The 26,736-nt window shown below is 35.0% G+C and overlaps 1 protein-coding gene across 1 annotated transcript; it reads right to left on the reverse strand.

Annotated features, from left to right (window-relative positions):
* Window positions 1-25,277: 25,277 nt before the first annotated feature.
* LOC108982134 (NDR1/HIN1-like protein 12) lies at window positions 25,278-26,240 on the reverse strand. Its single transcript, XM_018953427.2, has one exon. It carries the CDS (start codon window positions 26,101-26,103, stop codon window positions 25,498-25,500), a length of 606 nt encoding a protein of 201 aa, XP_018808972.1. The 5' UTR covers window positions 26,104-26,240; the 3' UTR covers window positions 25,278-25,497.
* Between the last annotated feature and the right edge of the window lie 496 nt (window positions 26,241-26,736).

Here is a 26,736-nt window from a genome sequence, read left to right on the forward strand (position 1 = left end):
TGGTAACAATCAAATACGTGAGAAATACAAACAAAACTCAATACCCAATACCCAAACCGAAAGAATTCTAAAAAAAAACCAACAAGACTTACTTATGTCTCAAAATTGGCAAACCACCCTTATCAAGTCTTAAAAAACCTCTAGCCAACCGAGAAAGTTTCGAAGCATAATAATAAGTAGAATTATTTCCCTTAGCACCATCTATTGCTAAAACATCAGCCACCGCATTGCACTCCCGATATATGTGTCTACTAGTGAACCGCATCTGACCAAGAATGCTCATGATTTCCTCCCAGTAATCTTCTAGAAATCACAAACCACATCTTCCATTACCAATCTAGTGAATAGTCAACTTTGAATCCATCTCAATCTCCATAGCAACACAACCCATACGCCTAGCATGCCTCAAGCCATAAAGCAAACCCATAACCTCAGCATGGTTATTAGAGCAGCACCCAATAGGATAAGAAAAACCCAACTGGAACTCTCACCCTCATGATCTCGAATAACTCCTCCTACCCCTAAAGCACCCGGATTACCCAATGAGCATCCATCAACATTAAGTTTGTACCAGCCACACTGTGGTTTCTCCCATCTCACAATCTTCTCCCCCCTCATACCAGCATTCGAGACGAGAAGATTTAAGGATTGAAGCAAGTCTTCATCTCTTTGCTTGATATTATTCTGATCTTTAAATTTTAAGGAAACCCAAGACAACCAATATTTAATAGATATCCAAACGGTATCAATAGATTCAAAGAAACCCTCCATCCGAGCTTTACATCTCCACCACCACAAACGCCAAGTGATAATAATAGGAAGGAAACCAAGCATCTGACCATGACAAGAGGATCGTTTGGCCCGACGAAACCAACACTCCATCCTCTCTTTCCAATTTCTTCCAACCAAACTCGGCATGCCTAAAAGGATACATGCCCGACACCAAATTTGTGATGCAAACTCACCCAATGCAAGAACATGATCTTGATTCTCATAGGCACCCAAAGCACAACAATCACACTTTGAAACCAAAACGATCCCCACTCTCCTCAACCTATCATCCACAGGAAGGCAACCATTCAAAGCTTTCCATATCAATATGGACATTTTTTTAGGAATAAACTGGTGCCAAATCATATCCATCCACAGAAGCCTAGGTGCTTGGACACGAAAACACTCCCAAGCACTTTTAGTGGAAAACCTACCATCCGCCTTTGGAACCCAAATAAGGAAATCCTCACCATTTTTTAAATTCCCCAATTTTTCAATCAAAAGTTTCGTTTTTTCCAAACCAACCAATCTGTGAAAAATGTCAATATTCCACCATGCTTCGGATTTACACTCCGCCAACGTGATAAAAGGGAGATCCGTAATTGGTTATTGCTCACACAAAGGGCTCTCACCAACTCAGTTATCCCTCCAGAAAGAAATATTTCCATTTTTTACCCTTCATAATGATTTTGTTTTGCACAAAAGGAAGGCTCTTCATAATCATACACCAAAATCGAGTACCCCTGCAAGAGTCAACTAGCGAAATATGGTCCGAACCCACACACTTGGCTAGGAAAAATTGAGACCAGAGAGAATTACCTTGGAGAAGATTCCAAGCAAGCTTCATATGGAGCGAACTTTGAACTTCATTAAGATTTCGAAGGCCCACACCCCCTTCCAAAACAGGTTTACACAAAAATTCCCATGAACACCATTTCCTTTTTGGTTTTCCTTCCCAAAAAACTGTACTCATAAGCCTCTTAATCTTTTCCAACACCGAAATTGGCGTAGATAAAATGGAAAGACAATGGATTGGAATACTTTGCGAAACATGCTTAATTAAGAAGAGACGAGCACCCGTAGAAAGTAATTTAGCTTTCCAGCCCTGTAATCTACTATGGATTTTATTAACCAAATCATCAAAGTGACACGCCAACAATCGCCCAGAAATAATCGGAACTCCCAGATAAGTAAAAGGTAATTAAATCCAGCCTGTCTCAGAAGCATACGCTGCCTGGCCACAGTAATCTTATTGGAGAAAATTATCGAGGATTTTGCCTTATTCACAACCTAACCCGACCAAGCTTCATACTCCTATAATATCTTCATGATAGCTCTCAAAGAAGCTTTTCCCCATTAGAAAAAATAATAATATCATCAGCATATAATAAATGAGAGATCACAGGGGAGTTCCTTGGATGGAGAAAAGGCTGTATTTTCCTCAAAACAACCTGGTATTTGATCATTCGGGAGAGAACTTCTTCCACAACAATAAATAAATATGGGGAGAGGGGATCACCTTGTCTCAACCCTCTACCACTCTTGAAAAAACCTTTAGGGATGCCATTTAAAACAATAGAAAATCATGGAGTAGAGATGCACTGACCTATTAAACCACAAAATGAAGTCGAGAATCCAAAAGATGCCAACACATGAAGAAGGAAACCCCAATCAATACTATCATAAGCCTTAGCCATATCAATTTTAAGCACAACATTTCTCCCCCGGGTGGGTTTATCTAGGCCATGGATCAACTCTTGTGTTAAACTAATATTCTCATAAATACTTCACCTTGGTATGAAGGCACCTTGTTCTGGAGAAATAAACCGATCAAGCAAAAGAGAGAGACGATTTACCATAATTTTGGAGCAAACCTTATAAATCACCGAACATAGACTAATGGGACGGAATTTATCAAAACTTCCCGGGTTTTCAACCTTGGGAATGAGAACCAAATAAGACGCAGCATAAAACCGAGGCAGAGCACCCCCTCTGAAAAAGTCAGCCACAACATCAAGCACATCATTACTAACAATGTGCCAGTAGGATCCAAAGAAACCCAAGTTGAAACCATCTGGTCCCGGACAACTATCCACAGGAATGGAACAAAGAGCATCATGCACCTCTTGAAGTAGCGGAACTTTACACAAAGCAATATTATCCTCTTCAGAAATAAAGTGGTCAAACATACCACCAAGATCCGAAAGCACTATACGTGGTCGAGCCTCCAAAAATTTATGAAAGTATTCTGCCGCACTCGCATGAATCTGTTCAGGTGAAGTAAGCAGGGTCCCATCCCCAAGCCGCATCTTATTGATAATGAACCAATTCTTCTTACTTGCAGCAAAGAAAAATCCAATATTCGCCTCGCCCTTTTGCAACCAAGTCTGTTTCGCTTGCTGAGCCAGACGAGTTTCTTCCCTCTCCATCCAAACCGATAACTCCAATTGAGCAACCAGTAAATCCGACTCCAATTCAACTGAATAACCTGCTTGCAAATCAGACTCTAGTCCCTGAATACGAGCTTCCAATTCAGCAATATGCACCTGTGTCCGCCCAAAAACCTGTTTATTCCACACTTTCAAAGCAATTTTCAATCTTTTCAGTTTGCCAGCCAATCTAACAAGACCTAAACCATTAAAATCCTCCAACCAAACTGATGAAACAAGTTCCATAAAACCTTCATGCAAAGTCCACATTTGTTGGAATTTAAAGGACGGATACCCATATGGTGCTACACTCCTATCCAAATTAATGACCATAGGAGCATGATCTGAAGAAGTATGGGGAAGGTACTGAAAAGAAGCCTATGAGAACATATCCATGCCCCCACAATTTAAAAGAACACGATCAGCCACGCCAAACTACGAGTGAGACTTTGATGCCCATTACACAAAGACAAGGAATTTCCAGTGTACCTCATCTTCATAAGACCACAGTGATCCATAGAAGCATTAAAATCTTCCATAGCAGCCACCAAACTAGGACGACCACCACATCCTTCGCCATCATGCCGGATTATATTAAAATCACCCATAACAAACCACGGCTCTGAACAATTGAAAGCTTCTAATTGACTCCATAATCGTCGTCTCTCTTGATAATTACATTTAGCATAAGCAAATGTCAAAAACACTGGTTGCAGATTCTCAACAATGCGCACCGTAATATGTTGTTCACCCATATTATCAACAACTAGGCTCATCTCAGTCTTCCACATAAACCATATTTTCCCCCCAACCTCAATGTTAGAACCACAAGCATCAAAATATAGACAATGTCTCCACCATTGTAATCTAGAACCATTTAACATGGGCTCAGCTAAAGCAATGACTTTAGGACAAAACCGAGTGACCAACTTTCGTAACCGTTTTCTCAATGTACCCAAACTGCGAACATTCCAATAGAGGTAAGAACTCTTCATAAATCAAGGTGAGAAGGCTTGTTTACAATCCTAGTAGAACCCCGTATTTTAATTTTCTTTCTTTTCTTAACAGACCCAGGCAGCAAACAACTATCAGACATATTATCCTTATCACAAGACAACGACTGTAAACCAACCTTAGAGTCAGAATCCGAACATACCTGGACATCATCCAACGCTATGACATGGCCTATAAAAGGCGCAGGTCGAGACAAGTCCACCACCAAACTTTGAAACCGAGCTCCTTCTGAAGGCACCTGCTGCACAGCTATCTCCACATTCGGTGAGACATTCTCTATTCCCTGCAAGACTGGGCTTAAAGGAACTCAAGCCTCCAACACCATCTTTCCACCAAAGTCACGTGAATCCATATCACCAAAAGAGGTGGTCTCCTTCCCCATGCACGCCTCAAGAACATTCGGTTCACACAGAGCTCAAGAAGCATGATCAACTGGTACAGCAACTGGGATAGCAACTGGAACCTGCAATACAACTGGGACAGCAACTAGGACACTTATATTCAGGGACGCCACTAGATCAAGAACTGGTACATGGGATGTAAGCATCTGAACATCAACTGGGACATTCGGTTCAATTGGGATAGCACCCGGTACGCTTATATTCAAGGACTCCTCTGTATCAACAACTGGGCCAAGCGACGTAGACACCTGAGCATGCAAAGGTGCAGGTACAACCACCTCCCTAGCGTGAGTTTCTGGGATATTCTTTGTTCCTTCCATCTCCGGCAACACATTATTTCCATCATCCTCATATATCTCCTCAATTACAGGATCCCGAGATTGCCGAACCCACACCTTTTCAACTTTCTTCCCAACTTTCGGATTGTTTGGAGCTGAATCAGGACGTTGCTTGTCTTTCTTGCAAGTCTTTAAATTGTGACCTTGTATCTTGCAGTTCATACAATACGCCGGGAGTGTCTCGTAAACAACTTCTTGATAAAACCACTGCGGGTTTCACAGCGTACCAATCCACACTCCCAACAATGGCTCTCTAGGAATATCCATCTATATACATACCCTAACCCCATCGGTACGAGTAGCACATCTTGTAGGATATCACGTTTAAGGAATCTACCCATAGGAGCAATAATATTATAGAGAAAAGACTCATGGTAGAAATTTGGGGGAAGACCCAGCATATTGATCCACACAGGGACCCTAGCAGGTTCGGTATCTTCATGAAACTCAGGATTCCAATGAAAAACGTGATAGAATGCTCCATCTATGTCACATGCATCCCTGGCAAATGCTTTCAGAAAATCCTCTTCCGTAGACAAGCGAATGAAAACATGCCTTGGTTGTCTCATGGTAGAAACAATCGGATGTGTTTTTAGCCCCCAACAAGCACGTATAAACGAACGTATGGCATCAAGGGAGGGCCTTTGACGTAGGAATTTGAGGACCAGTGAAAACTTGAAAGGCATAGCCGATTGATCAATCTCCTCCTTAGAGAAGAGCAGACGGGACCTCCTCCTCATCCACAGACGTTGGGGCACGAAAAGGAATTGCTACCTCCGGGATTGGTTGTGGAGAATTGAACACCATGTCAGCAAACGTACGTTGTCGTGCCACCTTGGCTCCCAGATGAGCCTCAACAGCAGCCATCACATGGGCTTTGCAAACCCCTAGCAGGACGTCGCAAGCCTTATGATCTTGAAAGGATCAGAATTCTCCAAGAAAGAACCCAACCAACTTCTAATATCTTGCTTAGCTAGAAACTTTTACCGATGGACATTAGTTAATTGGCATTATCTAATGATGTACACACGTGCCTAGAAAGAAAGAAAGAAGAGACAAATATATATATATGGACGTATTTTCCCTTTATACTAGCAATGTAATGTTTTTGGAAGTGAAATGGGAGAAGAAAACATACACTAGTCCTTTGTAAAGCTTATGGTCGGTCACTTTGTAAAGTTAGCTGAAATGATGAGAAGCGAAATGGAAGAATAATAAAAATGTTTGGAAGAGATAACTAGACAGCTGGAGTTTGTCTAGTTTCTCTCTTTTTTTTTTTTTAATAAATAATGATGTGGTAATGACAGGTGTCACTGCCACGTCAGCATGTAACCAAGACTGCATTTTTGTCAGGTTGAGTACCAGGACTCTTTATTTTTCGGATGGATATGTATCCCACCATAAACACGCAGGGTTGAGAGCCTCCCCTCGGTGCTCAGTCAGAACTCATGATCATTGTATCTATCATCTGATAGGTGGAAACCCAAATTTTAAGTAGTAGTGAAACATGCAAAAGGGAGAAAGGGACTTGTGAGAATGAGATTGAAATATGTAGAAGAACATATTAATATGGCCACCGAAAAACACTCCTCTATTTCAGGAGTTCAACTCACCACAACAAACTCCTCACCTATAGGATTTTCAGAATCAAGATAGTGAATATGTAATCTATTTGAATTTTGAATCTTACGATATATAGGCTGTAAAGTAGGATAGCTGTTATTTTCTATTTAAAGTCCATGTATTACACAACTCAAATACAGTGGAAATTGAAAGAATAGCTTATTTCTACATGGTATCACAGATCCCGACAAAGACCAATGTATGATCCCAAATGGCCTCCTCCTTCTCATCCACCTCTAATACTGTAACTGCCCTGCCCACCCTTCCATCGCTCTCAAATTTACCATTGTCTATTAGTGTCAAACTAAATCATTCCAATTATCACGTTTGGAAAGCTCAAGCCTTACCAGACTTATGTGGCCCAGCTGTTTTTGGCTATCTTGATGGCACTGTAAAACCCCTCCCAAAGAAATTGATGCCCCCCATCCCACCTTAGGTGCTCTTGTTAAAATTCTATATTTTCTAAATTCTCACATAAAATAAAATAAACAATTCAACTTTTTCAAATCACAAAACAAAGATATTATTAAACAATCTCAACTCACACTACAAGAGATTGTGTTTTTTAGACAAAATTTTGAAAAACACAATTTTCGTCCTAAATTATATTGGAGATGAAAACATATTGTCTCAAATGTGTCTAAGAAAGACTGTCTCAAAAAGTTTTTGGAGACCAAAATCAAATCTCGTCTCAAAAAATCAGTTTTAGAGACAAAATTAGGCAGATCCAGTCGAAACCGAACGAATGGATAATTTTTTTTTAGGCGAACCGATTTCGTCTCAATATATTGTTCGAATGGAATATTTATCCGTCCGAACCGAGATGTCCATTTGAACAATATGAAATATTCATTCGAACTAATGTCCATATTTAATCCTGTTCGAACGAACGGAGTGTTCGAACATATTTTATGCGTTCGAAGTAATAATTTTTCAAATGACTTGTGTTCGAACAAAAATTATGTCTGTTCAAATAGAAATTTTATTTTCGAAAATTATATCCGTTCAAATGGGATTTTGCACATAACTATTGTTTGAACAAATAATTTATTGTTCGAACGTCTGTATTTCTCTTTTGTCGTTCGAATGGGTTGGTTTTTGTTCGAATGGGTCTGTTTTGGTTCGAATGTAATTACAAGTGGTAATTTACCGTTCGAACTGTGTTAATCATACATATCATAATTTAATTAAAAATATCATACTAATATTACACAATTTGTAATTCAAACATCAATTGTTCAAATGTTTTGGAACATCATAATATAAATGCAATGAAAGAAAATATAAATTTGAAAACTATGGTGGTGGCATAGAGTTTTTGGACATCATTGACTGGAATTGTTCAAACATTTTTTGGTTATTCAACTGCATCATCTCTTCTAATCTCACCTCCAAATCCGCTGCTTTATCTAATCGGGCCAGCAACTATTTTTCCTTGGACCTCAATTGTTCTATCTCAAGTGCTGCTTCCTCCAATTCCTTAGTCTTGTCGTCATTCGATCTGGCTCGCGTATAGGATGATGATGACGAGGCTGGTTTTACGCAACGTCCCAAACCCCTCAAATATCCAGAACGTGATCCAAGAACTTGAGAAATAATCTGAGCATCGTTGACAAATGATGCATCAGATGGATCCACAACAGTTTCCTTAAGAGATATCATCTTGTCCTACAAAAACATTAAAGTTAGTATAAGTAACAAAAATATCATGTGACAATGGAATTAAAAAACTTAAACTTACATAAATTGTCTCTACTTCGGGACTGGCCCAAGCAACATCACGATTTTTATGTATTTTAGCATACAATTGGGTCAAATCATAGTAAGCGGAACATTCTTCTTTCTGCAAAAGGAAAATTTATATTATAAATTAAATCAGAAAAATGTGTATTATATGTTAATATTTTACGGACACTAAAATAACTTACCATTTTATTAGACAAAAGATGGAAAGATCGAGAATCTGCATGATGATTTATCTTTAAATTTGATCTATTTGCTTTGTTCACCGTACTCCATTGCTAAAAAAAATATTAGTCTATATGTTTAATACATCTGTGATATACTATTAAAAAAAGATAGCAGTGATATTACTTGATAAGCAGGATCTTCAAACATATCACAAACTTTCTCCCATTCATTTGGTGGAATTGCTTGGAATGGATTTTGCCGTGCCTCTATTGTAGTACTGAACTTCTTATAATGTGCATGACATCGACCTTTGTACCTCCGAAATGTATTTGACATTAGTTCCTCAACTGTTAATCGATCATCTCTTCGGCCAAAATTAAGCTCAAACTCATCATTTCAAGAATTATAAACAATTAGCATAAATATAAAATAACTTGAAAGTAACATGTTATATATTTAGTTGCTTGAGATGTAGCTTATTACCAAACAACGGTTTTTTATGTGGTCTTTCACATCTTGGGAAACTTTAGACCAAGAGAATGTAGCAATCGGTGCATATGTGCGAGTAAGTGTACCAACATAAGAAGCAAGCCACGCTGCCGAATCTCCAGAGCCACCGGTGTGATCATCACGAATATCAACTTTAATTTACCAACTTTCCTTACTTTCTCTATGCAGACAACCCTCGTAGTGCCTCTACCTCGGTGCTTGCTTACAACAGTTATATATACAGTAATTAAAGCATAACCTTTTAATTAAATTAATTTATTTTATAGACATATTACTTAAATTGATAATAAAATATGATATTTAATTTGATAAAATAACTTGTTCTAGGCCTGGTGATATTGGCTCACTATTCATGACAGGTGAACCACACGGAGAGTCAGTAATGAATGGGGATGACACATGTGTTATTTTGAGTTTGGGATGCATATCTATTTGAAATTGTAACAAATTATTATTCAAACAAACGTTATCATAACTTATATATGTTAATATTACCTACAAAAATTCATGTATGAAATTCATTTACTATCCGTTTTGCTAGACCAGTCGCCCTCATCCTCACTAGACACTTCAGTTGATTCATCTTCTCCCGATATTTCACCCTCAATTACTTCGGGTTGAACATCTTCTCTACGCAATGAGACCATATCATATTGGCTTAGATCAACAAATAGATTGAGGCCTACTTCATTTTCTTGATATGCTTCTTCATTTGCTGGACTATCAACTTCTTCATGTGGTTCGTCTACCTCTGGAATGTAATCATATATATTTCTTGGTGCAAACTTCTCCACTACCCACTTGGCAAGCGAGAACAAAATGATTGTTCTCATACCATGTGTGAGATATATTGACACTCACGAAACAATCATTGTTACGCACTCCCAATTTAAGATTTGAGACATCTCACCAATTACATTTAAACAACCAGACCATATATCCCACCACGTACTTTAACGCTATGATATATTCCACAATTCCGTAGAAGTCAATGTTATATCTATATTTTAAGTTTCTAATTTAATTTTAGTGCATAATATTTTGTAATTATATTTAATTATTTTTATTTTATAATTAAATTTTTTATAAGTATTAGACATTAATTTAACTATTAAAAATTACTATGTTATAAGTATATTTTAAGTTTCTATTCTAATTAAAAATATTGTAAGTATATTTTATAATTATATTATATTATTTTTTAAGCAATTACTATATTATATAATTATATTATATTATAATTTAAGCAATTACTCGGATGTTGTTCAAACAAGATTCTTATCGTACATGGTTCTGTTCGAACTAATATTATAGCGTTCGAATGGGACAAACCCATATTCCAAACATGAAATAGAGACAAAACGTTTGTCACAAAACATAATTTTCACAATTACAATCTCATAAGATGTATATTGGCAGAGTGCCCATTTTAAATGCGATTGCACAAACATAAATATACCAAAACTCTTAACATAATTAATTAAAAACTATAAATTATCAAAAATCTAAAAATTATAAATATTATCTCGAATTTAAACAATCCAAACAAAAGTATCAATCCACAATAAGTATAAAACACATTATGAGAAAACTTAAATCATGTGCAATAAACTAACATTAATGAAACTTATAAATACAAAAAAACATAGAACAAAAAAAATAATACATTTTATAAACCTCTCATCTCTCTCTCAATAATCCCTTCTCTCACTAAGTCTGTTCCTCTCTCTCTCTCTACAACACTCTCACACATACAAAATCGCCTGCTCCAAATAAATTTTCATCAACTGTGAAAATGAACTGGAGATTGAGGTATTTGAATCTGCGAAGTGCTGTTTGAACTGGACATTTACGCATTAGATCAAGAAAATTTCAAATAGGCACCAAATCTGCTGCGATTGATTTCATGTTCAAACGTAATTTTGTTGTTCGAACTAACAAATCAGAATATTCATTGGCATATTCTTCAAACGTAGACAAGTTCAAAGGGTATTTTCGTAACACTATTCGACCAGTGCATTTGAATGACGAATTTTCACGTTCAAATAAACAAACATTTAGAGTATTTGGCGCGAAATTTCCTTCCAAACACATTCCACGAGATAAAACCATTCGAACGGGACATTATTGGGTTCGAACCAATCACAAAGTATTTTAATATTATATAGTATATAATAATTATATATTATAGCAACTATTTTATATTATAATTGATAACATATAATGTACTACAAGTCTAATAGTTAATATAATACTTATATTATATACTAACTATTAATATATAGTACTTATTAATTATATATATATATATATACTTTTAGTCTTCTAATTTTGCACTATATATAAATATAATAAGTATAGTTATAGTAACTTATAATAGTAGCTAGTAACTATAGCAAGTAGTTACTATAGTTATGATAACTTGTATAGTTATCATAACTTATAATACTTACACTATAGTACCTATATAACTAATTGCTACTATATATATATTAATTATATTAACTTGTATAATTATCATAACTTATAATACTTACATTGTAGTAGCTAAATAACTAATAGCTACTATATATATATATATATTAACTATATTAACTTGTATAGTTATCATAACTGATAATAGCTATAGCTATATAGTAACTATATATCTAATACTTACACTATAGTAGCTATATAACTAATAACTACTATATCTATATTTATATTAATTATATTAACTTGTATAGTTATCATAATTTATAATATTTACACTGTAGTACCTATATAACTAATAGCTACTAAATATATATTAATTATATTATCTTGTATAGTTATCATAACTTATAATACTTACATTGTAGTAGCTAAATAACTAATAGCTACTATATATATATTAACTATATTAACTTGTATAGTTATCATAACTTATAATAGCTATAGTTATATAGTAACTATATATCTGATACTTACACTATTGTAGCTATATAAATAATAACTACTATATCTATATTTATATTAATTATATTAACTTGTATAGTTATCATAACTTATAATACCTACATTGTAGTAGCTAAATAACTAATAGCTATTATATATATATTAACTATATTAACTTGTATAGTTATCATAACTTATAATATTTATACTGTAGTACCTATATAACTAATAGCTATTATATGTATACTAATTATATTAACTTATATAGTTATCATAACTTATAATACTTACACTGTAGTAGCTACATAACTAATAGCTACTATATATATATTAACTATATTAACTTGTATAGTTATCATAACTTCTAATAGCTATAGCTATATAGTAACTATATATCTAATACTTACACTATAGTAGCTATATAAATAATAACTACTATATCTATATTTATATTAATTAGATTAACTTGTATAGTTATCATGACTTATAATAGATATAGTTATATAGTAACTATATATAATAATTACACTATAGTAGCTATATAACTAATAACTACTATAGTTAATAACTACTATAGCTATATAGTAACTATATATAATACTTACTCTGCAGTAATATAACTAGTAACTATAGTTAGTGTTATAATATTATATAAACTATACGAGTATAGTTATTATAACTTATATATAGTAGCTATATAATTAAGCCATTGTAATTATACTAAGTACTTAGTATGTACTCAGTATAATAGAATAAATATATTTACAAATAATATACTAAATATATTAATTAAAACTATTATAATACTATTATTAATTTTATTTTTATACTTTTGTACTTTGTAATATTAGTATTATTATATACTAGTATTAGTAATATAATTATAAATATATTAATATAATAACCGTTCGAACGGATATTTATCCAGTTCGAACGAGATGCCACGATCATTATAGACGTAGTTTGAATACAATTCCACAAAACTCTCTCATTTAAATCAACAACAGCCGAGAGCCTCCAAGTTCGCCCCTTATCTCCACCGTGAAAACCGCCACTCAACCGCCGTAGCAACCCCACATTTGAACTTCTAAGAGGCATGGGTCAACTCTCCACCTCTATTGTTTAGTTTTTTGCACGAATGGGTTGTGTTTGTGGGTATAGATTTCGAATCCGAAATCCACCCATTTTGGTGTATTACGTAGAAATAAATTCAAAATAATCGGTAGAAATGATTAGGCTTCACTCCTTAATCATTTTTACCAATTAAAACAAATGATAACATCTAGATAGGAAGTTTTTCAGTTCGGAGCTGAGTCGACTCAGCCATGGCTGTTTGGCTCCTTCCCGTTCGAACTAACTCTAGTCCATTCGAACACTTGGTTGCCAAACAGCATTATTTCTATTTGAACAAAATATATTCGTTCAAATGAACAAAGATTTCCAGTTCGAATGAACAGAACAGTCCATTCGAATAGATTTGACTAGTTTGAACAAAATGTGTTTCGTTCGAATGAATTATTTCAATTCATTTCAATATACTATAATTCTTCAATAATTTAATTTAAATATTATCGTTAATTATATTCTTACTTTCCTTATGGTTAAACAGTATATCAATGACATCCAGCGGAAGAAAACGTGCGAGAGATCAGCCCAGCCAAAGTAGTGGAGCAGCTCATGCTCAGGAGACGAGGCCTATACTTATCGAGCGTCCAGTCATTTTGTCTGACTTCTCCAATCTTTCATGGGAGGGACGGAGCATACAGTCCATCTTCACTGAGCGGAGATGGATACCGATCTGTGAGCAGCAGGGGATTGCATATCCAGAGATGGTTAGTGAGTTCTACCGTGCCATGGGAGAACTTAGCGTTGATGCTCTGCTCTACACCCTATCAGTCCGGGGAGTGAGTATTAATTTCTCTCCCCACATTATTGCTGAGTTCCTTGACATCCCGTGCCTGGCTGACGCATATCCTGCAGCGGCTGCACCATCTGAATCCGACGCATCGGCCGCATCCTCCACTCTGGCCCCGAATGTAGATTCGGATGCTAGTTCGGATGGTAGTGAGGATGAGGATCTACCTAATGATGGTCTCACAGACAATCAGGTGTGTCAGCTAGTGCGAGACCCATCAGCCCCTCCATATGATGGGAGCAAGGTGATCCGACAGGCCGATTGTATAACATTTTTTAGAATGCTTAATTTGATTGTTGGCTATAACATCGATCCGAAAAAACACAAGACTGATTTCGGGATCGATCGAGCCAGATTTTTGCTGCGGATAGCACGGGGGGATCCCATTGATCTGGCATTGTATTTATTCCTCCGCATTCGAACGGAGTCACGATTTTCCAATGGAGGTAGTCTACCATTTGCACTGCTGATATCTAACCTCCTACTCCGATCGAGGGTTACAGTGTCGGCCACTGAGCGGAGGTCGCCACAGATGGGGCCCCTTAACAAGATCACATTCAGCAAGAGCAAGGGGCACTTGCGGAAGATTGCACCAGAACAACCTAGTGATCCACCCACAAATCCAGCTTCTAGTAGTGCTGCTGCTAATGAGAGACAGCCTCTTGGGGCTACTTTGAATCAGGTACGAGCTCTGTTTGTAGAGTTCGTTGAGCCCATTATGGAGAAGCTTAGGGATCTGGAAGGATCTATTAAAATGTTGCAAGAGGATATTGATCTACTAAGGACCCAATGATCGTTTTAGTTATTATTTTACTTTTCATGCTGTATTGAACATTATATATTTGATATGTAATTAATATATCGTTTTTATTTTTCATGTTTACTATTTTGTTTATTTTTTTCATTTTACTTGCCGTTCATGATAATATAAAAAATGATATTGTCCTTAAAGTTATATTTATATAAATTTAACATAAAAGAAATCACTATAAAGTTTTGAAGTTAATTACATAAAATTAATTTATGAATATATAAATATTTTAACTCACTGCAAATCATAATATATAATATATACACATTTTTATATTTTGAAACTGATAACAGATTAATGGGAAAAGTATTTATTACTTTAATGGAAAAAATATATGCACAAATCCATACTAATAAAAAAATTAATTGAAAGAATTTCCGTTTGAACAAATAAATTTAAGTTCGAACAGTTATCAACTTTCCCCTGGAAAAATAAATTAATTTACCGCCAATATTATTATTCGAACAGATTATATACTATTCGAATGGACATTAATTCCATATTCGAATCTATTTTATTCCGTTCGAACGGTTTTCTTTTTTTTTAGATGATTTTGTTCATCACAAAATATCTTGTTCGAATGAAGAGTTTTCCGTTCAAACGAATTTAGTACCTCAAACATTTTTGAAGACGAGAATTTCGTCTCCAAAAATGAATTTTAGGAATAAAATTTAATTCTTCCCTAACAAATTTCGTTCGTAAAAGTCAAATTTCTTGTAGTGTCATCTTTTCTCATCTGCGAAAACAAACGAGGCCTTAAATGACAATGCATGTTACTTATACTAATATGTGTGTGTGTGTGTGCACTACAAGAAAAACGGGTATTTGTTATCATTCTTTTGCAATGAAATGGACTATTTGTAACAAAAATAGACTTATTTTAGCTGAAAATAATCATTTTGCTGGATATAACTGGTCGCAAATAAGCAGTTTTCTTGTAATTGAGTGTTTGTGTAACTCCCCGGTCCCGCACGGGTCGGAGAGTTACTTCCTAACACTTAAACTCACATTTCAACAATATTAAAATAGACTCCAAATTTCCAATATCATATAGAAAAATTCGATTAAATCTAATTTCCTCGATATAACCAATTTTTCAAAATGTCAAGTCATCAAAACATAATAAAATTTCTTAATAACAACCGACAATACTCGTAAAAAAACTTCCTATGCTTAAATCACTATACTTAAATCATCTCACCTAATGTCTCATAATCTTGATCCTCAGCTGAACCATCAATGTCATCTGAAATATTATGAACATTAAGGGGTGAGTTATCAATAACTCAGCAAGCAGAGAGCATATACTAGCATGTAAACATGAGCATTTATAACATTTGATAAGCAGAACAAAACATTTACTTTTAGAATGCAGAAACAACATAAATTATTTTCAGAACGCATAAACCAAACTTGGTACAAAATATCAGAGCGAAATTTTCAGAAAAATAACCTTGTTCCCAAAAAAGAAAATCCATTGGCATATCCAAACTGGAAACATTATAGTCATATCATCTCATAGCATCACATCGGGACAAATACCATGTTTAACCCCCGTGGTAGGGTTATAAACCACCATTATACCCGTGGTTGGGCCGTATACCATGTTTCACCCCCGTGGTAGGGTTATAAACCACCATTATACCCGTGGCTGGGCCGTATACCATGTTTCACCCCCGTGGTAGGGTTATAAACCACCATTATACCTGTGGCTGGGCCTTAACAGAAACAGAACAGAACATCATCGGAAACAGATCACATTCAGATACAGATTCAGAACTTCATGCCAAGGTTTTTCAGGTGACACATCATATCAAAACAAAATACTGAAAAGTTTCAGATCATTTCACGTGTTCGAAATAACAGACACCAAAACATCTTCATTTATTCATAGCAAAAACTTTTAGACTTTCATATTCGCTCTTTTTGTATAGTTCAGAAACAGAATGCACAAAACTAGCTCATGTCTACACTAGTCATGACACACTTTCTCTTATATTGAATTTATGCATATGCAAAATAAACATCTGAGGTTGTTTTCAGATAATTTCTTTAAAAAAAACAAACACGTTTATTTTTAAAGTCAACCTCATTTTATTTCTTTTATGCAAAACTAGTATATGAACCCCGCTTACCTGAACTTCTTAGCTTTTCAGGAATTTCCTCAAAATGCCGAACAATTATTAATCGTCACCTATAAAATAATCACGTAATTCTCATAAATTTCTAATTAATCACACATTTCGATATTTAATCCTAAGTATCTAAAATAACCTGTTTTAATCCTTCAATACCTAAAAAAAATCCTCATAACTTAAAAATACTATCATTTTCTAAGATTATCAATATCCACTTACTCGAATTCGTACTGAAGGAGAAAATTTATCTAATAAGTATTATGATAATTATAGAACTCAATAAAAATTAATATTCAAAATATCTAAAATACCAACAATATTTTATAAAATAAAAAGAATACATTGGTTACTAAAATTTCCATAAAGTAAGTCAAGAAAAATTCATCCCTTAAGAAAAATAGGTTTACTTCCTTTAACTAACAATATTATCAAAACACAATATAATATTTATTGAAACTTAAAGCAAAATTCCCATTTAAATAAACTGAAAATAAATAAATAAATAAATAAAGACTTCTCACCCGAAAAACATTAGGTTAAAACTGAGAACCTTCCATATATATACATATATATATATATATATAGGTTAAGAACTAGTAAGTACCCGTTAAAACTTTACATATATATATACATGTACATATATATATATATGTAAATAAAAATACACCTAAAGAAGAAAAACTAGTAATGAACATACAATATGAATAAAAGAAAAACAGCGGTGGCAGGGACTCACCGAGAAGGAAGGGAACGTGCGACAGCGCTCGGAGTTAGCTGAGGTCGGCGGTGGTGGTTGCGGCGCTTGAGCCGTTGAAAAAAAAAATGATAGAGAGGGAGAGAGAGATGAACGAGAGAAACACACGGTGAGAGAGTGAGGGAGAGACGGAGAGAAATCAAGAGAAAAGAGGAAAACAAAAATAAAAGAAATGACGTGTGCTTACTGGGGCCCGAGGTGGCTTGCAGCGGATTGGGGTGACGGGAAGTCCTCGTCGGTAGTTTCTGTATACACTTGCCATGGTTGGTGGCAGCGAGAAAGTGCTAGGGATAGCTGCAGAGGTGGCTCTGTTTCGGGAAGCAAAAACAGAGGTCCTTCGACTTTGGTAAGGCTGCGGTTCTGTATTGAATGGCTGAGGGATATGGGTCAACGGACGGAACTGGCAGCTTGTGGTGGCCTGGCCGAGGAAGGGGCATGGCAGTGGCTGGTGGTACTGCACGGTTGGGCTGCGTCAAACGACGGCAAGCAGAGAAGAAACCTGCTCTGTTTTTGGGGACTAAAAATAGAAGCATCTTCGGTGTTTGTTTGACCGAGGAGGAGACAGGGTGGCTGGGCAGTGGGAGTTGTACCACGGTGGTTGAGAAGGGGCCAACGGCGAAGTGGAGCACGACAAAAGTTGAGCTGCAATCCGAGGAGATATTGTGCATGCACGGGTTGTGTCAATACTAAATGGGGAGGCGGCTTGAGTTCTGGATGGTGTAGTGGGACTCTAGTCTAGGTTAGAGATCACTTCCATCATCGACGTACGAGTTCTGTCTATGTAAGTGAGCGGTTGCCGTAAATGGAAACGTTTGTGAACTGAATTTAACGTGTGAATACGTGGGTGATTGGTAACACAAAAAAAAAAAAAAAATGAATAAATAAATAAATAAAATTCATAGTCCAACTAAAGAAAAAAAAAATTGAGTCCGGGTGTTACAGTTTATGTGTGTGAGAGAGAGAGAGAGAGAGATAAGTGGACGTGTATTTAACAAATGGATTTTAATCCAACTAGCTAGTAGCCCATTTTAGAAAGATTTCGGAAAAAAGTGTCCCACTTGTTTGGATAATGGGAAAAATATATGTCCATTATCCTACGGTTAAGCAGAAGCAGAAGCAGTTTTGTGAGCACTCCTACTCATATGGAAGGGTACTGGAGTTGACAAAAATATGAAAACTTTTTATTTATAAACTTAAGAGAATTACTTCGTTTATACAGGAATTTTATAAAATTAATTTTAAACTTTTTTTTTTATAAACTTTTTTTTTTTCCTTCCACGCTTTGTTTCCTATTGCCCTCCCATAATGTTAATTCCATGATCCATCAGGCATGCCACGTTATCCAATTTACATTATATATTTAAATATTTAGATTATAAAAACATTTTGAAGGCAAAAAATTCTTACCCTTTTATGATTACTTATTTAATAGAAAAAAAAAATTCTCCATCTTATTTAATATTATTAATGAAAAGTATGCGGAAAAAAAATTAAATAGTAGTGAATAGTAAAAATAGAAGTAATGAAAATTATGTGAAAACTAATGATAAAATAATAAATAATAGTGGAATATTTTGAACCTTAATCTCTTTCTACCATGCTTTAAATACTATTTCCCAATAAAGAAAAACCATAACTATTCAATTAAGACCATTGACTCAAATTACTAACCGATTTGGATTACTAATCTTTTAACTCTTCTACTTTAAAAGTTTTATATTCTTTCCTGTGTTAATTTTGATATTTCTTGAAATATTGAAATTTCCCTTTAATTATCTAAGTTTTAATAAATAATTTTTCAATATATACATCCAAAAGTCCAAATGCTAGATCTTTTAGCGTGCCATTTTTAGTTTTCTTGATTTTCAAAAAAGAAAAAAATGTTCTCGCATTTTAGACTTTTGTTACAAAGACTTTAGGCAATTGATGAATGAAATTGAGGTATCTATTGCAGCAAATGGTGTGCATATATAGGTGACTATTTAGAAAATAATTTATAAAGTTTTAGAGTGTATAATCTTATATTTTACCCATTCAAAATGTGACGCCCCCAGATTTTTGCTTGGGATCATACGAATATCTGAAGCGTCGGGACATGCAACACAAGGTTACCTGCTCCCATATTTTCACTTGGTACACGTTCTTGATTACACTAGAGACTGAGCTCCTTAAGTACAAGTAGGAATTAAAGCAACTACTAGGCTAATCCATTGAGTAGCTTGTGCAACTCAATCAAGGATGATATAATACTAACAATAAATCAGAGAATTGAGTCTATGAGCTCTACGTCGTGCGATTGTCGTTTAATCAACCTTCTCTAGTCGATCGACCTCTGATCGATGTGCCTCCTAATCCTAACACATGGTTTACCATTCCAGAGGGAATGGTAGTTGAGTTTACCACGGTGAGATTTGATTACAAATCTTAGGAAGTTAACAAATAACTCAACATACAGGTCAAAGATGCATGCATGACAGTAAAAGCATGAATGCATACATGATCAAAAATAAGCTTGACGTGACTTAACATTTAACATGGCAATAACTGACATGACTTGAAATTGAGCATAGACTGAACTGAAACTAAACTTGACATGACATAAACTTAACTGAGACTTAACTTGACATGACATGAACTTGAATGTGAACTAACTTAAACATGAACGTGGACATAAATTGAACTTGAGCTGAAACTAAATATGACCTTAACGTAAATTGAAACATAAACTAAACATGTAATTGAAACATGATTGAACGTGAATTGAGTTGAACATGAACTTAAACATGAACATTGTTATAGTATGTGGCTCATATTGAGTGGAACACGTATATAAAGACAGCAGGCTGATCCACTTGATGTATGCTATGGTTTGTATAAGACCAGATTTGGCACAAGCAGTCAATGTGATGAGCAAGTTTCTATCAAATATGGGACAATAAAATTAGGATGCAATCAAGTGGATCTTCAGATACTTGAGGGGTACTACAGATTATGGTATCATGTTTAGCAGACAGTAGGGGTATTGTTAGAATTTTCTAATACCTCTTGTACTACTAGGGTTTAGTCTAAATACATATGATGTAATCCTAATTTAATACTTAGTGAAAATTCAGTCTCTGCTTCTGTGAATGTAGGCACACTACCGAGCCACGTTAAATTCTGTGTGTTTTTTCTTGTTTTCTCTTTTCCGTACAATTCATCATAATTGCCGCACGTAGCACAACAAACTTGAACATAAACTGAACTTGAACTGAAACTGAATATGAACTTAACATGAATTAAAATGTGAACTTGAAACATGATTGAACTTGAATAACATGAGGGTGAACGTGAAATACATGAACTTGGAATCTTGTTCATTAAACTGAACTTGAGATGAACTTAAACATGAGCGTGAACATGAACTCTGACAATCAAAATGATTTTGCCAATTATTTATTCAGGAATAGTGAACAATCAGAATGATTTCGCCCAACATATTTCGTCAAAGATATTCAGACAATCAGAATAATTACACCATGAGTATTTTTAATTAGATACCCTAACAATTAGAATGATTACTCCATGAGTACCTAGTAATACTCTGATAATCAGAATGATTATGCCAGGAGCATTTGAGTAGAGATATTCTAACAATCAAAATGATTACGCCATAAGTACCACGGTGAATTATAAATGGAGATATTCGGACAATCATAATGATTACATTATGAGTATCTTTGGCATGATTGACTGAGAAAATAATGTTTTAGAGGCACTCTATACTCGAGACATCACTTGACATGAAGTGAAATGACAGATAACTTGACATACGTAACGTAATATATACGTGATATATACATGAGTTAACGTAACATGACATATACATCACTTGACTTAACATGAAACAGATAAACAATATGAAACATAACATGTAACATCTAAAATTACACGACATGGCATAACGTGAAACACACAACATTACATGACATAGCATAATGTGTAATAGATAACATTACGTGACATGGAATAACATGTAACAGATAGCAGTATTATGTGACATGGCATAACGTGTAATAGATAACTATTTCATGAAAAAATATAATATGTTTAAAAAATGAATATATCATGTCAGAATATAATATGTATAACAGATAAACGTGTAGTAACATGGCATGGCATGATATATATGATAACATAAGTACATAACCAACAGTTCCCTTACCAGCACACATAGACAGTAATCTGACAATAAGTTGAAAGTTAACTTATAGTGATCGTCGCATTACGGGGATTAAGCATGAAATACAAGAAATTGTAAGTATGGATTCTAAAAGTTATAAATTTTATCACTAACTATTAGAAATATGAAAATTGCTAACTTTGAGTAAAATTATCATTTTACCCTCTACACGTGGGAAAATGACCTTTTTTTCCTAACTTAAGGATTTCACATTCTAACTCCAAAAATCACCAAAATTTACATTCCTTATGTAAATTTTGTCCTAAACTCAAATATTAACTGAGAAAAGTTTAAAACCAAACACAACTATGAAAAACATCATAGGACCGAAACTTCCAACTTCAAAACTCATGATCAAACCGAAATATTGAAACAAAGGTCCTCCTATCTCAAGCTTAAAAATATGCTTAAAACATTCAACAAAAATATATTTCTCATAGACACAAAACGTTTTAGTAAAAAGAACCAAACTTTTTAACTAAAATACAAACCCTTGAATCTCAAGGTTTGACCTATTTCAAAACATCTCCAAGAATTCCAAAAATCTAAAACTTTCTTCAAACATGTTCATAACACATTCCTAATAACTAAAATGCTTTGAATCAACACATAAGAGTCACACAAAATCACAAAATCTCACTTGAAGTACTCGGGTCCAACACTTAGCCAAAAATAGAATTTTTTTCTCAATCTTGCTTTGATCAAGCACCCGATCTGAGGCAGACCATGATGAGATCTTCAAACCAAAATATCATATGGTTTGAAAATGTGTCCTAAAGTAGATCCAAGCATTAAACTTAAAATCACATGCTAAAACTAAACCAAAACAAGGATCTAGCCGAAATTCATATCTTTGGAACTAATACCGAAAATCTTCAAATTAACATCCTAACATGTATATAAAAGGTTTAAGATCATCAGATAAAAAGATCAAAATCATTGGAATAAGATTAAATCACAAAAGATCTAAACTTTCTTAAAACAAAAACTGTTTTTCTTCTTCCAGTTTCTAAATTTCTAGATCTGAGAAAATATTTCATCAAAAGCTTTAATAATGCAACTAATCTCCACCCAAAATAAATATAAACATGTTAAAAACCCTCCATAAAAATTTCGGTCCAAGATTTGTCCATTATCTTGGTCAAAAACTCCAACATACAACACACTATCCAAATTATCGCTCAGATTGACCTTTCCAAGGTTATAACAACTTTTGACGAGTCAAATGACCATCAAATCAAAACAAAGGTACCTACGAAAACTAGACTAAAAAAAGAAAAACTTTGATGAAAGAGTCATTGTGAGAAAATATTTACAAGGGTTCCAAAAATGGCTTGCCAAAAGGCTCAGAAATTTGCCCAAGAGAGCTTCTAAGTGTTCTCTCCAAGAAAGGAAATGAAAATTGGTAAAGTGAGTGAAAGACTTGCACGCCTAATACACTTCTGAAAAGTGAAGTATGGGCTCGAGTGACACCTTGATGGATGGTGATTAGGTCACAAAAAGGTGCAAATAATGAGTGGTTTTCAGCCAATGGAAGTTCCAAGAGAAGGGTGGTGGTGAGGTGGCCTTTGGCCTTCACATCATGCACGACTTTGGGGCTGTCATGAGCAATGGATGGTCAGCCTTGAGTGGATGGAAACTTTCTCAAGAAATTTTGCCAAGGTGGCCAAAATTCTTGGGCCTAATGGACGGACGTTACACAAGTGGCTTCATTTTAGGGTTTAAAGAGGGTTTGATTAGGGTTTGAGATGCTATTAAGTCTAAATCCAATTTGTTTTTGGCCTAATCAAATTTTCAAGGTATAAAGGGTTGAATAATAATGTCATAACATGAATTTGAGGAATTAACAGCATGTGGAAGTGATTTAATCAAGTGATTAAACACAGTGCTAGAAATAAGATCAAATAGGCTTTGGATGCCAACTTTAGGGTTTTGGTAAACTGTTTAGGGTTTCGGTTTCATCCAAACCTTTGGAGTTTCAATTGAATTCTAAGTATTTAGGATTTCACTAGAGTTGAAACCCTCATTGGTTTGGCACAATTTTGTTGGTTAGGAAGCATGATCTCACACCTTGATTTCTTTCACATTTCCATCTCATGGTTCCTCTTAGTGCCAAGTGTCCAATACTATTCACCAAGTGTGATTAAGATCTTGTCAAGTGTCCAAATAAAACCACTCTAACCTAGTTTGGACATTCCACACTGTGATTTTGAAAACACTGTCTTAGATGCTACTATTGAAGTTATTATTCACTCTAGGAAAAAGAAAAATAAACTTTGCACTAAAAAATCCTAAACATAGACACTCAACTAACTAACTATGCAATTCCTTTATCGAAATTTAACCCCGAATTGCCTCGAAATATAAAAAATGCGTTTTTCAAAAAGCGTTTCATCCAAAACTGAAAATGAGATTATTGCGCTATAAAATTCTAAATATTCCTCAGAGTCTAATAGCTCAGACAATATTGCATTCTGACATTTCTAACTATCTCAAATAAATAAAATCACATTTCAGACGCCATAGTGAGTTATAACACTAACTATGCTGATAAACTAAAACCAACCCGATTGCTAGATTTGTGAAAACTTAAGGAGTTTCCACAAGGTTCCTAAAGCCTATAGAAATCCCACCATTAAATTTCTAGCAGACTATTACACAAAACAATTAAATAAATAAATTAAACACTAGTTTTTATTTTGGAAACTTTCTTGGAGGATGATTTTGGGTTCTACAAGCAGGTTCCCAAGGCATCTCCATGTCATTAGTTAAATCATTAAGGCTCATTTGGATGGAGAAGTGATCTCAACTTATCTCATCTTATCATTACAACTTTTCTAAATTTTCACACAAAATATAATAAACAATTTAATTTTTTGAAATCTCAAAACAATAATAATATTAAAAAATAATAATTTAACAATATTTTATTTAATTTTTAACTTTCATCTCAATTCATCTCATCTCAACTCTCAATCCAAGGCCTAAAGTAATTATATAACCGTATGAATCCGATTCCTCCTTTATCCACTTAACATATGGAATCAATCAACTATATATATATATTGCGATATTGCTGATAGATGCGATGCCCATTAATGGGGCTCTCGTACTAAAGTTTCTATGGCTCCCATTTGAAGAACCTTTGTTCTTTAAATGGAATATTTAAACCCAACTTTATGGAACATGTGTAAAACCATATCATCCTTTCTTTTTCACTTAAAATTTAAATGGATATGGAGTAGTACTTTTAGCGATTTCACATTTGTCAAGTATTTTTACATTTTACGTTTGATATTAATAAATTAAATAGATATTATAAGCTGGAATGTTTCGGGTTATTTAGAAATTACAAGACAAATTAATGGTGTTTAATTTGCTGCTCGGAAAGCCGCGCCATGCAATATTATCCAAATGTGTATACAGTCAAATTAGGACCAAAGCCAGAATATCTTAAGTATGAGTTGAGAATGAATGCAGATTAAAATTAATGGGATTAGGTATGGGAAATTAGGAGTAGGAGATCAAAGAAGAGGTAGAAACCTTCTACCATCCTTATAAATTCATATATATCATGCCTTATAACTTGGTACTTTTGGACTGAACAACTTTCTTTGATCTGTCTCTACAGATACAGATTGGATTGCAAAGAAAGTTTTCCAAATGAACAACTAAAACACATACATATATGTTTGCCAAAAGTAAATACAGAAAAAGAAAATAGAAAGTTGCAAATACAATTTTTCATATATCAACTTTGCATCCAGCTGGAGATCCAAGCAAGGGAACCTGACCAACAAAACCTTTCTTCAAGTCCAACAACACATCACATTTCACATAAATCCCATAATGCGCAGTCTTTATAGCCCCAACCTGCCATCTCAGCCTCCCCATCAACACCAAACTCAACCCCATGACCCCATACGCCTCATCCATCACCAACCCATTTGCCACCTCCACCGACGTCGGTATTTCCCCACCGCAAACTACCGGTGACACTGTCACAATGCGGTGGTGCTTGTGGAAAAACGGAGGCAGCATCACCTTGGGCGTTATGGCTTGGTTTCTATACCATACAGAAATTGAAAGACTGTCGTAGTAAATGGAGATGCGCTTGTTTGGGTTTCTTGTGACGACCGTGAACTGCATGCTGGTGGTGACGAGCGGCGCTGCCGAGCTGTTGAGCTCGTAGATGGTGGTGCCGATGACCTTGAACTGAGGGTTGTGGGGGCGGTAGACTAGCCAAAGTGTAAGGGCCGTTGCACCAACTAAGAGGAGAAAGATAGGGATGCATGTGCAGATAACTTTTCGAGTACGGCCTTTGTGTGAGCATTTGCATTCTTCGGTCATTTTGGAGTGGGGTTTTGGGTTTATTCAGGACGAGGCTCTTCTACCTTCGAAGGTGATGTATATAAGAGTTCAGCGAGAGGAAAAAAGAGTTGAGAAGGAAATGTTGAGGGGAAGAAGAATCAACGGGAGAATAAAAGGAAAAAAGGAAGGGAAAAGAGTGGAGAGTTGGAGACTGGAAACGAGTTGGTCACTTCTTTCTAAGCAAACAAGTGGGGTCACTATTTTTTTTTCCTTTTTACCTCTAAGCAAATGCAAAGGATATTAATTAAAAAGGAAAACAAAAATCTACGGGTTGGACAAGGATCCCACGTAAATACAACCTACAAATCGAAATGGCAAGTACCGATTATAAAAGGTAAATTTCTCTGTAAAACCTACACTCAAAATCATCTCCTATAGGACAAGAGGGCATCCCTCGTCCTTCCTACCCTTCCTCCCTTGGTCTCTTTCCTATTTTCCTCACTTGTCCATAGCTTCTTTTTTTTTCCATATATATTCTTCTACTTTGGTAATGTTTCGATTCTTTGCGCGCTTTCCAACCACTCACAATTCACTGGGGGGCATTCCCATCCACCGCTCACCCACGGCTGTCCCAAAGGGAAAAAAATTAATTAACAAAATTATAAAATACCA

Source organism: Juglans regia, chromosome 12 (genome assembly GCF_001411555.2).
Source record: "Juglans regia cultivar Chandler chromosome 12, Walnut 2.0, whole genome shotgun sequence".
Lineage (NCBI taxonomy): Eukaryota > Viridiplantae > Streptophyta > Magnoliopsida > Fagales > Juglandaceae > Juglans > Juglans regia.

Bases quoted from the DNA above. Each gene is read 5' to 3' on its own strand.
- LOC108982134 (XM_018953427.2), bottom strand. From the start codon at position 26,103: ATGACCGAAGAATGCAAATGCTCACACAAAGGCCGTACTCGAAAAGTT.